Here is a 16,223-nt window from a genome sequence, read left to right on the forward strand (position 1 = left end):
TTGCAGAAGTAATAATTAATGGAACCATTAAATGGCATTAAAGCCAGATAAAATGCGACATGACAGACACTTTGAGATCAATCGAATACATATCCGAATTAATACCAGATAGTGCAGAGATTGGATATTTGGGTGGGTGAAAAGATCTGAATTAGGTCTTTCAGACTGCAGTGAAAGAGCTGGATACAGATCACATATGGGCAAAAAAACCTGATACGGATTTCATTTCCCTGCTGTGCAAACATAACGGTTGTTTTTCTGGAAGGTGGCACAAGTCTTTTGAACCCTCAACAGGTTTTCTTCCAGGTTAAATATGTATTTAGTTCCTTTTATCTTCTCATCAACTCTGTTAGTTTTGTCACAGTTTTCTCAGGTGAACATTATAACCACTCTAAAATATGTTGGTTTAGGCTTCTGACTATGTCCATGTACTTCATCAGCACCGCTTGGTAAATTGTAGATGGTTAATATCTGCTGCTATAGCCCGGATACAGGTAGGAGAACTGATAATTTCACAAAACCTGACTTCACTGACTTAAGACAAGAACATTTTTGGAGAATTTTGTGCCAAACCACAAAGATCTTATCACTCTAGGCCTAAGTTTGAGTTTGCCATGGGTCTCATCCTTTACCCTCTGCACCATTTTAAGGCATCTCTATTTTCGTAATAAAGTCAAACTAAACCCACACAATCTTGCATCCGTCTACAGTATAGAAACATGCTCAAGCAGCAGTTCTCCTTAGAGAGGCAGTTACTAAATCACCCAAAGCCACAGCCCTTTACTCACCTTTCCCCTAATAGCCCTTCACCTTTGGAACCACGTGAACCGAGCCTGTGTGCTGACTCCCTACAGTGTGCGCTCAAACACTCTCACACACTCAAAGAGCTTAGCAAGGGAGAGAATCTGAGCAGCACATACTAACCCCACAACCTCATGCAGATCTTTTTTCAAAATGCATAACAAGATAAATGCCCTAAAGGTTAAATATGTTATTTTTACTGTCTTATCCCCTAACTAAATGAATAAAATGATTTCATCTTAAGTTTCAGCTTAGATGTCACTCAGTGCATATGACTCACGGTTAACTTTTCATGCTGCTGACGTTTAAAAATTCTTGTTCACACCTTTTTTGAGCACTGACGGCACCAAGCTGTCGGCTTCTACTGGGCTCAGGACTGTGCTCACAGGTCCAGAATGAACATGTATGTTGGCAGTGGCTGTAGTCCATCCGTCTGTGGCTTTTACCAAATGACAGGTGGAATCTCAGCAGTTACTTCTTCCATTTCCTTTTAGTATTAAATAGGACAATTTATTGACAGGACAAGTATTTGTTTAGGCAGTCCACAAAAACTGAGCATTACAAAAGAGTGGTTCACTGAAGCTTTTTGGTCCATGTTAAGCCCATGTGTTGTTAAAAATAAACATTGAATAATGCACCATCATCATGATGAAACAGTTTTGGCAGCATCCTTCTTGGAGCTGCATTCTCCAGCCGACATTCCAAACTAGTGGAATGTCAGCCGGAGAGTTGTTTACTAATTGTTGCAGGGGTTTGCAACAATTAGCAAACACCTGCTGGAACTGTGCGTCATCATACAAACTACGTCTCAGTCCAACACTCCTAAGAAAGATTGTATAATGAGAATAATGAGATGCATTGTTGTGATGACGTGCTGAAGGCGGAGTGTCGGAAAGAGCAGGAGCTTCTTAAAGAGACAGAGGCAGATTTCAAGGCATCAAGTGGCGATATCAAATTTCTTTTAACTTATGTTTGATATAAACAGCTTTTTTAAAATGACAGAACCTAACAGTTATGTGATTCTGCTACAAAATTGTACAACATGCCTGGAAAGTACATACTATCCTGCTGTTTAAGCTAAATTCTTGAAGAAAACCTGTTTGGACCTGCAGTCAGTCCAGACCTAAATCCAATTGAGAAGCTGAAGGCAACAAGTGAACATTTTTGCCTATCCAATCTGTATGAGCTTGAGCTATTTCACAAAGAACAATGAGCACAAATATCAACTTGTCTTTCACTATGCAAATCTGATACACATACCCCACAAACTTGCAGCTGTGATTGCAACAAAAGCTGTTTTTTCAAAGTCTGATGTAAAACAAACTCATTGTACTGTCTTTCCCACTTCACCACGAAGTAGAGGACCGGCAGCAAGGTTCAACACCTTTCTTCCATTAACACACTGAAGACAATTCTCTTTGTCCACAGGTTTACTAATGCAGAAAGTGTGAAACTGAAATAAATACAACAAAAAATACGATTACAACATGCACCATTTTGTTACAGTAAAATATAGTGAATAAGCTAAACATAAGTAGATAATAAACAGTATACATACAGACGATAACACGAAAGACGAAGGATGGAGGCAGATGGACGTGGATAATGATCAGACGTCAAGCACCATGTAAACATCCACCGATTTTTTACTTCCTGTGACGTCACCTGCTATTTACAAAATCTCCTGTTGGGGGTGCTAAAACTACACTTACAACAACACTAATACCACTCTAACAGCACACTCCCCGCCTGGCATAGATAAATGCCACTATCAACATTGAATAAGAAACACTTCTAAAACAATTTAGTCCTACGGTGGTGATAACAGAAGAATGAGCTCCGTCACTGGCCTCAGAAATACTTTAGTTCCATCCTGCCTTGACACCTTGACCTCTGCTTTGCGGACCTTGTTGTCTTGACTGGGGAGAACTTGAGTAATTATTCCCAGGGGCCATTCATTCCTCTTGAGTTGCTGGTCCCGTAGAAGCACAATGCTCCCAGTCTCCAGATTCGTCTGATTGTCGTGCCACTTCCTTCTTGGCTGCAATGTTGACAGATACTGTCTTCTCCATTTGCTCCAGAAAGTTTGGGCCAGATGTTGGACTTGGCGCCATTGCTGCTTACAGAGGTCCTTAACATTAGGGTCTTCAGGTGGAACTGATGGAACACCCGTCTTTTGAGTTAAGAGGGTAGCCGGGGTGAGTATAACTGGGTCACTTGGATCAGTAGACACTGGTAGGAGAGGCCTTGAATTTATAATCGCTACCACTTCTGCCATCAGTGTAGTAAGCACCTCATGTGTCAAACTTGATGTCCCAACTTGCAGAAACATTGAATCCAGGATTCTTCTGGCTATGCCAATTAACCTTTCCCACGAGCCACCCATATGAGATGCATGTGGGGGGTTAAAGACCCATGAGCAGCCTCTGTCTGCCAAATACTTCTCAACAGATTTGGAGTCAATATTAGATGGGATCTTTAGGTCTGCTGATGCACTCACAAAATTTGTGCCTCTGTCCGATCGGATCTGTTTCACAGGACCTCGAATGGCCAAAAATCTCCTGAGGGCATTGATAAAGCAGGAGGTGTCTAAAGACTCGATAACCTCAATGTGAACTGCTCTAACAGCCATGCAAGTGAATATCACAGCCCATCTTTTACTATGGGCGAGACCACCCCTTGTACGCCTTGCAACAACATTCCATGGGCCAAACACATCCAATCCAATGTAAGTAAATGGAGGGTCCATGGAGAGACGATCTGCTGGCAAGTCGGCCATCTTTTGTTGTGGAGGGACACCACGGAGCTTTCGACATGTGACACAATGATAAATGACATTGCCAACCAGTCTCTTCAAACCAATAATCCAGATACCTGCTGCACGAATTGCACCTTCGGTGAAGTGACGGCCTTGGTGCAGGGTTTGTTCATGGTAATATCGGACCAACAGTGTGGCAATATGGGTCTTACCAGGAATGATCTTAGGGTGCTTTTCTTCCAGAGAAATTTCTCCATGTCTCATCCGACCACCTACTCTTAGGATGTTGTGTTCATCAATAAAGGGATCCAGGGCCTTAAGAGGACTTCTTCGTGAGATCACTTGACCGTTTTTGAGACAGGCCAATTCTTCAGCATATGCCTCTTCCTGGACAGTCCGAATAATGACATCCTCTGATAGATTGAGCTGGTCAGGTGTGCCTGCTTTCTGACATAAGTGCCACCTTTTACACTGTCTGTTTTCTGTGACCGTATGAAAGCTGATTGCAACATGAAGAAGAGTAGCAATGGCACGTCTCAAAGCTTGCCAGGTAGAGAACTTAGAAAAGCGATGGGAACCAAGCAATGTAAGAGAAGCCTGTGTTTTCAGAGTGGAGATTTGGGGACGGACTTCAACATCCACGTTTGGCTCCACAAGCTCAAAGGAACCTTGCTCTAAAGATTCTTGTCTAGGCTCAGTAAGAAAACTAGGCCCTCTAAGCCAAGAGGTATTTGAGAGAAAGGCAGCTGGTACAGATCTTGTTGCACAGTCTGCCGGATTTTCTACTGTTGACACATACTTCCACTGCTTGGGATGGGAGGATCTTCTTATGCGCACAACACGGTTGCTAACATATACATAAAAACGCCTTGTTTCGTTATTTATGTATCCGAGCACCACCTTACTATCAGTGTAGAAGGTTGTTGCATCCACATACACGTCAAGTTCAGATGATATGAAGTCTGCCAGCTCTACAGCCAGTACAGCTGCACAAAGCTCAAGTCTGGGAACTGTGTGTTCAGGTCTGGGTGCCAGTTTTGCCTTCCCCATGACAAAGCCAGTTTGTATATTTCCTGCCTCATTCACCACCTTGAGATAGGCAACTGCTGCAATAGCCTTGGTTGATGCGTCCGAAAAAACACACAGTTCTCTTGTCTTTGCTGTTGAAAGGGAAACTTCGGTATAGGGTCTTGGAATCTTCAAGCTACTTAGATCTTGCAGTGAATCTCGCCAAATCATCCATTGTTCCTCCATCATGTCAGGAAGGCGAGAATCCCAGTCTACTCTTTGCTGTGTCAGTTCTCTCAGAATGTACTTCCCTTGGATGGTCACAGGAGCCACGAATCCTAAAGGGTCGTACACACTGTTTACCACAGACAAGACGCCTCGACGTGTAAAGGGTTTCTCTACTTGATCGATTTTGAATACAAATGCGTCAGACTCCAAGTTCCAGTTCAGTCCCAAGCGCCGTTGTTCAGGAAGAACGTCTGAGCTTAGGTCCAAATCCTTCAAGTCGTTTGCACGGTCTTCAGCAGGAAAAGCTTCCATAACTTCTTTGTTGTTAGAAGCAATTTTGTGGAGCCTCAAGTTAGAGTTTGCTAGAACATCCTGTGTGTTCTTCAGCAAACTGACTGCACCTTTTACAGTAGAAAAGGACTTAAGTGCATCGTCCACATAGAAGTCACGGTTGACAAAGTCTTTCACTCCAGGGTCATGATGTGGTTCCCCTTCCATCGCAGCTTGCCTAAGGCAGTAAATAGCGACTGCTGGACTGGGGCTGTTTCCAAACACATGCACTGTCATGCGGTACTCGATGACTTCCTGTGTAGGGTCGTTGTCCCTGAACCAAAAAAACCGTAAGAAGTTACGATCCTCTTCCCTCACAAGGAAGGAATGAAACATTTGTTTGATGTCTGCAGTTATGGCAATGGCTTCTTTGCGAAATCTCATCAGAACACCAAGGAGTAGATTGTTGAGGTCTGGTCCTTTCAAGAGAACATCATTTAAAGACACCCCCTGATGCTGTGCACTTGAATCAAACACAACACGAATGTTGCCAGGCTTCTTTGGGTGATACACCCCAAAAATAGGAAGGTACCACCGTTCCTGGTTTAGTTTGAGAAGTGGAGCTACTTCAGCATGTCCATTTTCAAATATTTTTTCCATAAAGGAGAAGAAGTGTTGGCTCATCTCCGGTTTCCTCTCTAGGTTGTGTTTGAGAGAGTGAAATCGCCTAATAGTCTGCTGTCTATTATCAGGGAGGTGCTGTCTTGGCTGTCTGAATGGTAGAGGAGCAACCCAGCTATTACTAGCATCCTTTTTTACTCCTTGTTTCATTATTGCCATGAAGGCAAGATCTTCAAAGGATGAAGCTTGTTTATTATCTTCACTGGTAAGTTGGAACACTGTGCGACCTAGCTCAAAATCTTCTACCTCATTGACATCCTTTGATCTTTTGGGACTGTATCTCTCTTTAACATGTAGAACACTTGGACAGGGCTCAAAAATGGTTGTGCGAGCCTGTTCGAGAATGTTGGTGAAATATGTGTTCACGCTGAGTGGCTTATGAACACGCCCAAGGCAGACTTTGCCCACAATCACCCATCCTAAAGCAAGTTTCTGAGCATAGGGAGCTTCTGGTGGGCCATTGATGCATTTGTGAACCTTATGAAGCCTGATGATGTCACGTCCAAGTAGGAGCATAATAGGAACATCTGGTTCGAGTTCTGGGATGAGGTGAACGATTGGTTTGAGATGTTCATGATAAAGAGCAGCACTCGGTGTTGGAATTTCTGCTCTGTTGTCTGGTATCTCGTTACACTCCAGCAGACTTGGTAGTAGCTGCACTGTTTTACCATCCATTGACTCTATACAGAAGTCTGAAGCTACTCTTCCCATATTTTCAGACATTCCAGAGCAAGTCTTTAGTGAGTACGAAGCAGCCGGGCCTTGAACACCAAACGTGTCGAAGAAACTTGAGTGTGCCAGAGACCTGTTACTCTGCTCATCTATGATAACATAAGCCTTTATGGCTTTGTCACTTTCTCCTTTAGGATAGACTCTGGCCAGGCATATCTTGGAGCAGTTCTTGACTGCACGGTCTTCTCCACAGACTGAAGTGCACTGGCTAGTAACTTCTGAAGTTTGAATGGGTTCTGGCTCCCCGCCGTGCTTTATTGGTGGTTGGGTGTCTTTAACCCATGGTGCCTGACCTGGGTGTAGTGCTGAAGAGTGTCTGTCACTGGTGCATTCAGTGCACTTAACAATAGTTTGGCAGTCTCTGGCAGTGTGTGCTGAGGAGTTGCAACACTTAAAACAGATGCCATTTTCTTTGAGAAAAGTTTTCCTTTCTTCTAAAGGTTTTTCCCGAAATGTACGACATTTCTGTAATGTGTGGGGCTTGTTATGTATTGGACATCTCCTATCTGGATCCTCCATGTTCTTTTTGTATCTGTTGTCTGAGCACGCAGCAGCTGATACTTCTGTTTTGTGAACTGAGATTTCCCTTGTTCTGTTTTTCCATGGAGGTCTTTGTATGTTAACTTTAACTTCATCTTGACAAACAAAGTTGAAGCTAGGATCATTCCTTATTTGTGCTTGATTGTAGATGAATGAGACAAAGACTGAGAATGGGGGGAACGGTACACAATGTAATTGTTTATAAGAAGATCCATGAGAGAGCCATTTTTCTTGTATACTATAAGGTAATTTTTGTGCTACTGCATGTACACCTCTAGGAGTATCAAGATAAGAAAGACCAGGCAGATCTCCCTCAGCCTTAGCTGCATCTAATTCCATCAGTAAATCACTGAGGTCCTGAAGTTTGGTGTGATCCTTGTTTCCAATTTTTGGAAAACGATCAAGTCTCTCAAACAATGCTTTCTCAATAGCTTCAGATGCACCATAAGACACATCTAATCTGTTCCAGATCATGTTTAACCCTCTAGCTGGCTGGTTTATATGGATAGATCTTATGCGTTTTGCATGCTCAGTTGATTCACTTCCCAGCCATTTGACAAGCAGGTCCATTTCTTCATCACATGTTAGGTTTAAGTCTCTTATGGCATTCTGGAATGAACGTCGCCAGGCCCTGTAGTTCTCCGGTCTGTCGTTAAACTGTAAAAGACCTGTTGTAACAAGTTCTCTTCGTGCTAGAAATCTGACGAAGTCTGTCATCTGCGAACCAGTTGAGTGAGCAGGCTGCTGGAAGTTGCCACGTTGGGATGTGGGACGAGCTTCCATTGCATTGTTCGTGTCACATGGTTGCTGATTTACAGTGGGACTGTGTGCAGGCATTACAGAATCTTGATCATTTTCTGTTATAGTTCTGTACTGGTGCTCCATCTGTTGCGATGAGGTGGCGTTGACATCCATTGTGATAAATGGGTTAAGGCTTTTTTGCTGTGTTTTAAAAACATTAGCAACAGCAGTGCAATCATCTCTTGGTGGAGTGAGATGTGGCTTGTACAACGTATTGTGTGAAGGTTGTTCTAGAGGTAGCCGTTGTGACTGTAAACACGGCGCATCGTGTGATTCCACATGTATGTCTGCTGAGAGTTTAGCCTGGTTCTCCACATACTCTTTTGTGCGCTCGGAAGAGTCAACTACTGATGAGATGAAAGGAAGCCTACAGCTGTGTTTTCCTTCACTTGCTCCCACCACTGCTTCTAAAGCTTCTGCCTTTGCTATGGCTGCAGCAGTCTCCTTTTCTATAGTCAACATTTCCATTGAAGCTTCTAGACGAGCTTTTTCCATTTTTAACTTCATTTCTTTTTCTGCAAATACTAAACGTGCCTTTGCCGCTTCAGCGTTAGCCCTGGCTTTTGCAGCTGCAGCGCTAGTTGCTGTTCCACTGGAACGAGTGGATGACATTGATGCATAAGACCTTGTCTTTAATGACGCTGACTTTGTCTCCATATTGCAGGTCGGTAGAAGCTGTATTGTGTGATGACAGTTGCTGTAGTGACACTCACTGGATTACCTCGTGTATAACGTGCCGTCTTTTCACTGTACTGTCTTTCCCACTTCACCACGAAGTAGAGGACCGGCAGCAAGGTTCAACACCTTTCTTCCATTAACACACTGAAGACAATTCTCTTTGTCCACAGGTTTACTAATGCAGAAAGTGTGAAACTGAAATAAATACAACAAAAAATACGATTACAACATGCACCATTTTGTTACAGTAAAATATAGTGAATAAGCTAAACATAAGTAGATAATAAACAGTATACATACAGACGATAACACGAAAGACGAAGGATGGAGGCAGATGGACGTGGATAATGATCAGACGTCAAGCACCATGTAAACATCCACCGATTTTTTACTTCCTGTGACGTCACCTGCTATTTACAAAATCTCCTGTTGGGGGTGCTAAAACTACACTTACAACAACACTAATACCACTCTAACAGCACACTCATGTTAAACATTTTACTTTTTAATTTGAACCACCACATATCCTTTTCTCTCCAAGTCTTGTTACTTTGTGTCAATCATCTCATAAATTCCAGTTAAGTAGATTAATGTCTGTGGATGTGATGTGATAAAATGTGAAAAAATTCAACGTCTATAATTAAATCTTTTGCAAGACTGTGCAGATGACCAGTCAAACATCACAACTAAAAAGGTCGACAAGTCTGATCATGTCTCCAGTGCATTGCTAGATAATGGTTCCTTATTTAACATCAATGTCTTTTAAACCAACAGTTTTTTTCCCACTTCACTTCACATGATAAGAAATGCACAGCTGAAATCTGAGGATCTAAAACTACAGTTGCACAAGAGCGGATGAAAAATATTTGTGTGGGAATGTGTGTCAGCAAAAAGCCACTCCTTCCCATTGTAGCGTCTGAATGAGCAAGATGCCGTTGGAAAACATGAGTCACCAGACCTACAACTCATAGCAATAATATTTAGCATGAATAGGGAATTTGGAGCAGTTTGCCGAAGGTAGATTGGTGATTAGTGGCTTTTTACTCAGACTGGGTGTGGCTGTCCATGACAAAAACTGTTGCCCTGACATCATTAATCCACTCCAACGCACGCATTCCCCGCATGAGCCTAGTAAAAAGTGAAGCCCAAACTGAAAGTATGGTGCAACTAATTCAGGAGCAGAACCAGAATGATCCGGATCAGTCACACTAAGAACATTACCCTCTTCTACGTACCAATGACATATATCAAAGGTTGATGTTAATCATACACTCTAGCACGGATTATTTAAAAAGAAATGCGTTGATAATCACCCTGATCTGATACTTGGGATTGGATTGGGACATTCCTATGATGCATGACCCAGATTTTTTGTGTGTTTTTGGCAATCATATTGCTACAGTTACTGGCTGAGACAAAACTGGTTATGTAAATGTTTTTAAACCCGGTTTTAACAGTAACATACCACATTATGATTTGCATTGATTTAGCTGCTCTTCCTAGTGTGATTCAACAATGATTTTATGATAGAATGCTTTCAAAACTGTAATTTCTTGAATGTAAACAAAAAGCATGCCATCTTGTTCTATTTTGGGGAAAAAATATTTATTTTTCACAGGCTGTGTTTGATACACAAACATTTGCACACATTGAAGTGAGTAGTCATCATTCAAATTTACAAATTTGTCTGTGAATCATGGCTGAATTGAGGTTGAAGCTCAAGCTCACGGTGTTGACTCAGAAAATGAATCACGGAACCTGCAGCGGGCCCAGATTCTCCGAGCAGCTGTCCCAACAAACCGGGTGCCGTGGCCTGGTCCACTACGGGTCGTGTTTTCACGACGGGGTGGGATGAATGCTGGAGGGTCACTTTCAAATCATGGAAGCAGATCAAATCCGCACAAAGAAAAACAACCTCTGGTGTTTAACCTAAGTGCACAGGAGCAAAAGAAAGGGTGTTATTCCTGAATGGCTGCCTTGGTGATTGAACTCTCCAGCTATTTCCTCCCATTCATGCATGGAAAGGTCCTGACTTTCTCCTAAGTGGTAACTTGGCTCTAACATATGATTTTCTCCAGATTCATCCAAAAGTAGGAAGCTTTGTTTGACCTTAAATAGGAAATCACAGCAGGAAGTCAGATAAAATTTAAGAATAAAGGATTAGACTTTCACAAAGCACTTTCCCGCATCTGATTTATGAGCATTTGGGATGTTTTTGACTTTGTTTGGTTCTTTTAAGGCTGTCAGCCAAAATATCACAAACATCTGTTTTCAGAAGCTTTGTAAAGCCTGCCTCTCAGTTTATGGGTAGCGCACAGAATGTCCTCATCTAGGTTTAGCATTTTTCATACTCATATGTGACAAAAACTCAACGTTTGTGACAGCGTGAGTCAAAATGTTTGAAAAAAAGAAAGAGTTTTGAAAGGTATGAATTATAGTTGTCGTGGAGACAGTGTGTGATCTTAGCTTGATGTTCTCATTCGTGGGTGGCCCAGATATGTGAGTCACAGAAAAAAAAGACCACTCACTTAGCATCTGCTGTCACGATATGAGAGGCTGTAAACTCTGCATTTTTTTCCCCCTTTTGTTCCCCAATAAGAGGCCATATGGTGGAGCCCTCTTTCAGCCGGTGCAACCCTCGAACTCTGCTGTCTGGACTCGTCTTGTCCAAGTTCAGCTGAAAGATGAGCAAACACTGAGTCAGGGCCCAACACATGCTGCATTTTTTTTCTTGAAGATAATCAGCTTCCAACGTAGGCATGTATCATGTTTTTTTTTTTTCTGCACTTAGATGGATAGTGTCAAAAAAATGCACAGTGGAAACAAGTGCTTTTTGATACAAGTACATTTCTCTTTTAACTGCAGTCTGACATGTTTGAGTTCCATGTAGACGTTCACTTGTTAAAATTAACTTTTACATATAATCTACTGCATAATTAGTTTCTGGGCTGTTATTGAATGATTCACTGATTGTTTTTAACCTCTAACCTGAGGGAAATGCTTTTTCTACAAAAAGTTCCTGATTCTCTTTTCAGAAAACTGTCAAACTTAGTATGTTGCATCAAGAGGAAACAAAGCTAAGACAATTAATTATCTAGTTAATTGAGCCATAGTATCATGTTTTTCTAAATAATTATCATCAAATTCCTGAATTAAAATTCACAAGCATACCAGGTGTTGGTCTGCTTTCTGATAGTTTTGTCAACTAAAAAGTTTATTTGTTGTTCTAAATATATGAATGATTTTATTGACTTTTTTTCATTCCTCTCTCCTACAGATTAAGGAAACTTAATCTAAACTTAATCTTAATCTTAATCAAAATTTAAACTTAACCTAGCAACTTTTAGGACTTCCAGTAGATACTTCTCAGTTAGCAACTGAAATGCTTATGGCTATCCTTGTGATAGAGCTGCACAAAGAGCAGCTGAAACATATTAAATTTTACAATGAATTTTACAACAATACTCTCTCTGAAGGCCTCCACAAGCTCATTCCATATTCTCATGGCGTTCACTCTGACTTCAAACAGTCAGGAGCACAACAAACTAAACACCTGAGATTTAAACAGAGCAAGCTACTTTTAAAATGCCAAAGAACTGCGTTGTGGGGTTGTCCTTTTTAATCCTCACCAGAAATTGCTTCTTTTTTTTTTTCATTACACACTGTTTTGTAAAACTGTAAAATTTTATGGGAACTTTTGGAGTTTTCATCGTTTATTTATATAACTGGAAATAGTCTCTATTGCTACAATTAAGAGCAAATATCCACATGTTCAAATATATTAGAAAAACACAGGATTCTATGTGTGATAATTAATTTCTCATGTCTGTCCAGCGCACTGTTTTCAGTGGTGAAAAGTTCAGACTTTTGTGTCAAGATCTGCCCCCAACCAAAATGCAATTGAAAAGATGACACGGGTCAAAAGTAAAATTTGAAGGCGCTAACCTAAAGATTGGGTTGAAAAGTTGTAAATCAAATCAAGCCTCATTTTAAACAATGTCTTTGAGACTAAACTTGGATTTGTCAAGAAAAATACATTTTAGGCCAATTAGAAGCATGGACTGGTAAAACCAGTAACTGACCAAAGTAATTAAATAAATATTAAGTTGGGTGGTGATTAAGTGACTTTCAAACACCTAGGAGCTACAAATCTTTCAAAGGAACTTGGATTTTTTCAAGTTGTGGTTCTTCTCTCACTTTTTCCAATCCCAAAATGTGAAGTCAGTGTTTTACAAACAAATGTCAGCAAATGAAACCAGCCTGTCTCCCAAACTGGCAATTCAACCAGCTAGAACAACTTATTTATAGAGGCCTGGTTAAGATAGTTGGATCAAATGTTGGAAATTCCCTTATTCCAACATCAATTGGAACTTAGTTAATGTAATATTTTTGGCTAGTTTAGGGATAAAAATCCATTTATTAAAACAAACTGTGAAAAAGCGGTTATTGCAGAAATTCACTTGCTTTAGTCAAATGTAATAAATTTCTCTACAAATTCACTAAAGACTGTGTTCAGAAAAAAAAACATGTTTTGAGGCCTTTTATCCTCTGTGAAATATCTGTGGCTCTAACAAGCTCAGGGAGTGAAAAGAAGGGAGCCCTGTAGCCTTCCCACCTGCTTACTGGCACAAGCACCTCAGGGAGCAGGTTTGGATTACAACTTGCCTTAAGCGCTCCAACCCCATGAGACATCAGGCCACAGAAAGCCTTGTCCAGACTTGCCAGTGTACAGTAGGATTGAATCCCACCCTACAAGTCAGGCCTGTTTTCTTGTGTCTAGCCTGCAGCTTTACGTGGGATAATTAGCCAACTCTCAAGGATGGGTGAACCATTGGATTAAGTGTAACACCTGAGCCTCTGCAGTAAAGGGTGTCCTTGTGGCAGTGTGAAAAACCAGTTTAAGGTCTGTATGAAACCACTTCATGGTTTTCTTTTTGCTTTTTCTCAACTTATTATAAACAGATTGATTATGTTAAAGAAGAAACACAGTGGGGAAAAAAAAACTCTTGGAACCAAGTCAAATTTAGTTTAATAACTAAAACACATACAAAGTTGATAAATTCCAACCAATGAATTACAAATAGTTATTAGTCACAAAACAATTGTTTTTTCCCCCTCTTTTTTTCCCTCTAAATCACAAGAAGTTTAATTACACAAATTATTGGTCTTTTTCATTCTGTTTCATAGTGGCAATCTTAAATCGCAAAATATGTTCATATTTTATTGAAAAAATTAAGTTTAGTCAGTCGCTCATCAACAGTGGGACAACAGCATGTACGTATTTAATGTCTTCTGACTAAGAAGCACAGAATACAAGTTGGTTTGTAAACATTTCTTTCAAACATTTTAGATATTCTGTACAACAAAAATCTGCAAATACACCTATGTTCCATAAATTATTTGCTGTTATGTCCCAATGAAAAATCTGCAAAACTGTTTACCTTGATAAGTAGTTAATTTCTGATCCACTCCAAAATTCCTTTTTTGTTATTTTGCTTGGTTATCCTAAGTAATTAACATTAATAAACGTAAAATAAACTTGGGATTCCTTGCAGTCTAATGCATTGGACCTTATGATTGCTGAAATCCCTAAAGTGGAGTATCATTAGTTGGAGGCTTTTGAATCCAGTGGGCGTAAATCTCAATTAAATCACAACAAAAAACATGAGAGCCTCCTCAAAATAATAGAGTTGTTCTGCCTAAGATTTCAAAATCCCTGTGATCCAGTGTATTGTGTTGCACTACATCCACCATGCACAATCCTTTGGGGACTACGAATATGTGTCATACATATTGTAAGTGTCTCCTAAATCCAACAGTGAGAGGCATTAGTGAACATTCCTGACAAATCCTTGCAGAGATCACTGTAGCATGGCTGCATTACAGGCAGCCCTGTGGGTATCAGCTGGGAAAACAACTAGAGACTGATAACAAATCAGACCCACATTCCCTCCAGAGCCGTGCTGAGGGGCAAAGCAGACCGCCGCTTTTCTCATGCACAGAGAGCCGCAAAGTTTCGCTGCAAGTGTGAGGCCTGCAGAGGCCGAGGGTTGGCGGCGTCTCACACAACTCCTCCGCTTTGATACACATCTCATGTTGCGACCAGGTTGCATGCGGCCGTGTGAATGCCTTCGCGAGAGCTGAAAACAAAAACATACGTCTCACTGACTTCATTCCGAGTCGGTTTTAGGCGAGTCTGTTTCCAATAATGTGAGGAATGGTTTGGAACTGTAAAGCCCAGGTGCTGACAGATCTCCCTCCGAGCTGAGCAAGGCTTTGGGGGTCCATGCTGCGCAGGCCTGGCTGGGCCCTGCTGGACGGCTGAGTACAGGTTGCTCAGCAGGCTGTGTTGTCTCAGCCTTCAGCCAGGGATGATAGATGGAGCTGGAAAGGCTCCCAGAGAGGGGGTGAACACGTGTGGCAAGCAGTGGCAGGTGGTGAGCGCTGACTTGACAGCAATTAAATGTACAAATCTTTGATTAAGCGCGGTGGAAGGCAGTCATTAGCGAGTCTGAATTGGCTCTCTCACAGGCTCAGCTTCAGTTTCTCTCAAGGCACACAAACACAGACACACATTTCTTATCTCAGCTCTAGCACTAATTTATGACTAGAACTTATTGAACTGAAACAGTCTTCATGTCAGTCTTATTCTTTTGATTTCTAAGAGCAACACACTCAAACACAAAACAAAACAAAAAAGATCAATAAATTGAAAACAGAAATTGCTAATCTCTCTCTCTCTGTGATCTATGTATTTTTTGTGCTGGTATCAATAAATGCACATAAAAATTACATGTATCAAAGGCTAATGTTTAATATAAAATGCACTTTTTTGGATTTTCTCAAGAAGCAGTACTTGAGAAAATAAAATAATAATAATAAAAAAACACACATGAGCATGTAAACATTTCCACAATATTGGTTTGGAACCTAGAATCTTTTTGCTGAAACTTCAGTTCTTACAACTTCTCTACTATCCATAAACAAAGTGCAGAAAACACTGCAAAAAAGTTTTTAACTTTTCATTCATTGCTAACTTTTCAAACAGGTAAAATGACAATTTTTATTTCTAAAGATGGTGCCATATTAGTTAAGATCTAAGTCTCAAGATTTGTACATCCATAAACTCAATATCTGTCCGCTCTTTCTATGTGACAGCTAAAACTTTGTCAGATTATGCTATTGATTCTCAGTTGTATTAAGCTCTAATCTTGGACTAGGTAATTATAACATTTGCTTTGGTCAAAAGAGTTCCATTATATTCAGGGTAAGTGTACGACTAAGTCTAACTAGCTCCGCCTATCTCTCCATCAACTGAAAACCACATGATGTAGCCACTACCATGTTTCATGATGGAGAATTTTGTTTGTTTGGTTTACTTGTTCTTTTTGGAAGGTGCACCTTCAAACCCGTCTCAAGTCTTTTGGAGCCTCTTTAACATGTTTTCTTCCAGAATATTTAGCTCCATCCGTTTTCCCATGGAAACTTCCTAAAATTCCCATTAATGCAAATGTTTGTTTTCCAACAAACGTACTCTAGCTGCTCGGGGACGTCTGGACACAGTTGGTTGCTCAAGTTTTAGTGGTAGCAGAGTAAAGTGGAATACAAATGAACCCCACACTTTTTAAAAAATGTTCATTTACAGACTTTTAAATGAAAATGCAATTGAAAAGCCAATTTATTTTAACTCTTACTAGTCACTAAGTGAAACACGCTAGATAGATTA

General features: G+C 40.7%; 1 protein-coding gene across 1 annotated transcript; it reads right to left on the bottom strand.

The window, feature by feature from the left end:
- Positions 1-2,132: 2,132 nt before the first annotated feature.
- LOC116707960 (uncharacterized) lies at positions 2,133-8,984 on the bottom strand. The gene is made up of 4 exons (XM_032545666.1): positions 8,798-8,984; positions 7,291-8,692; positions 2,360-6,852; positions 2,133-2,254 (listed from the first exon to the last, which is right to left on the bottom strand). The coding sequence occupies exons 2-3, from the start codon at positions 8,474-8,476 to the stop codon at positions 2,612-2,614; spliced, it is 5,427 nt and encodes a 1,808-aa protein (XP_032401557.1). The 5' UTR covers positions 8,477-8,692; positions 8,798-8,984; the 3' UTR covers positions 2,133-2,254; positions 2,360-2,611.
- Between the last annotated feature and the right edge of the window lie 7,239 nt (positions 8,985-16,223).

This window comes from Xiphophorus hellerii, chromosome 18 (assembly GCF_003331165.1).
Source record: "Xiphophorus hellerii strain 12219 chromosome 18, Xiphophorus_hellerii-4.1, whole genome shotgun sequence".
Lineage (NCBI taxonomy): Eukaryota > Metazoa > Chordata > Actinopteri > Cyprinodontiformes > Poeciliidae > Xiphophorus > Xiphophorus hellerii.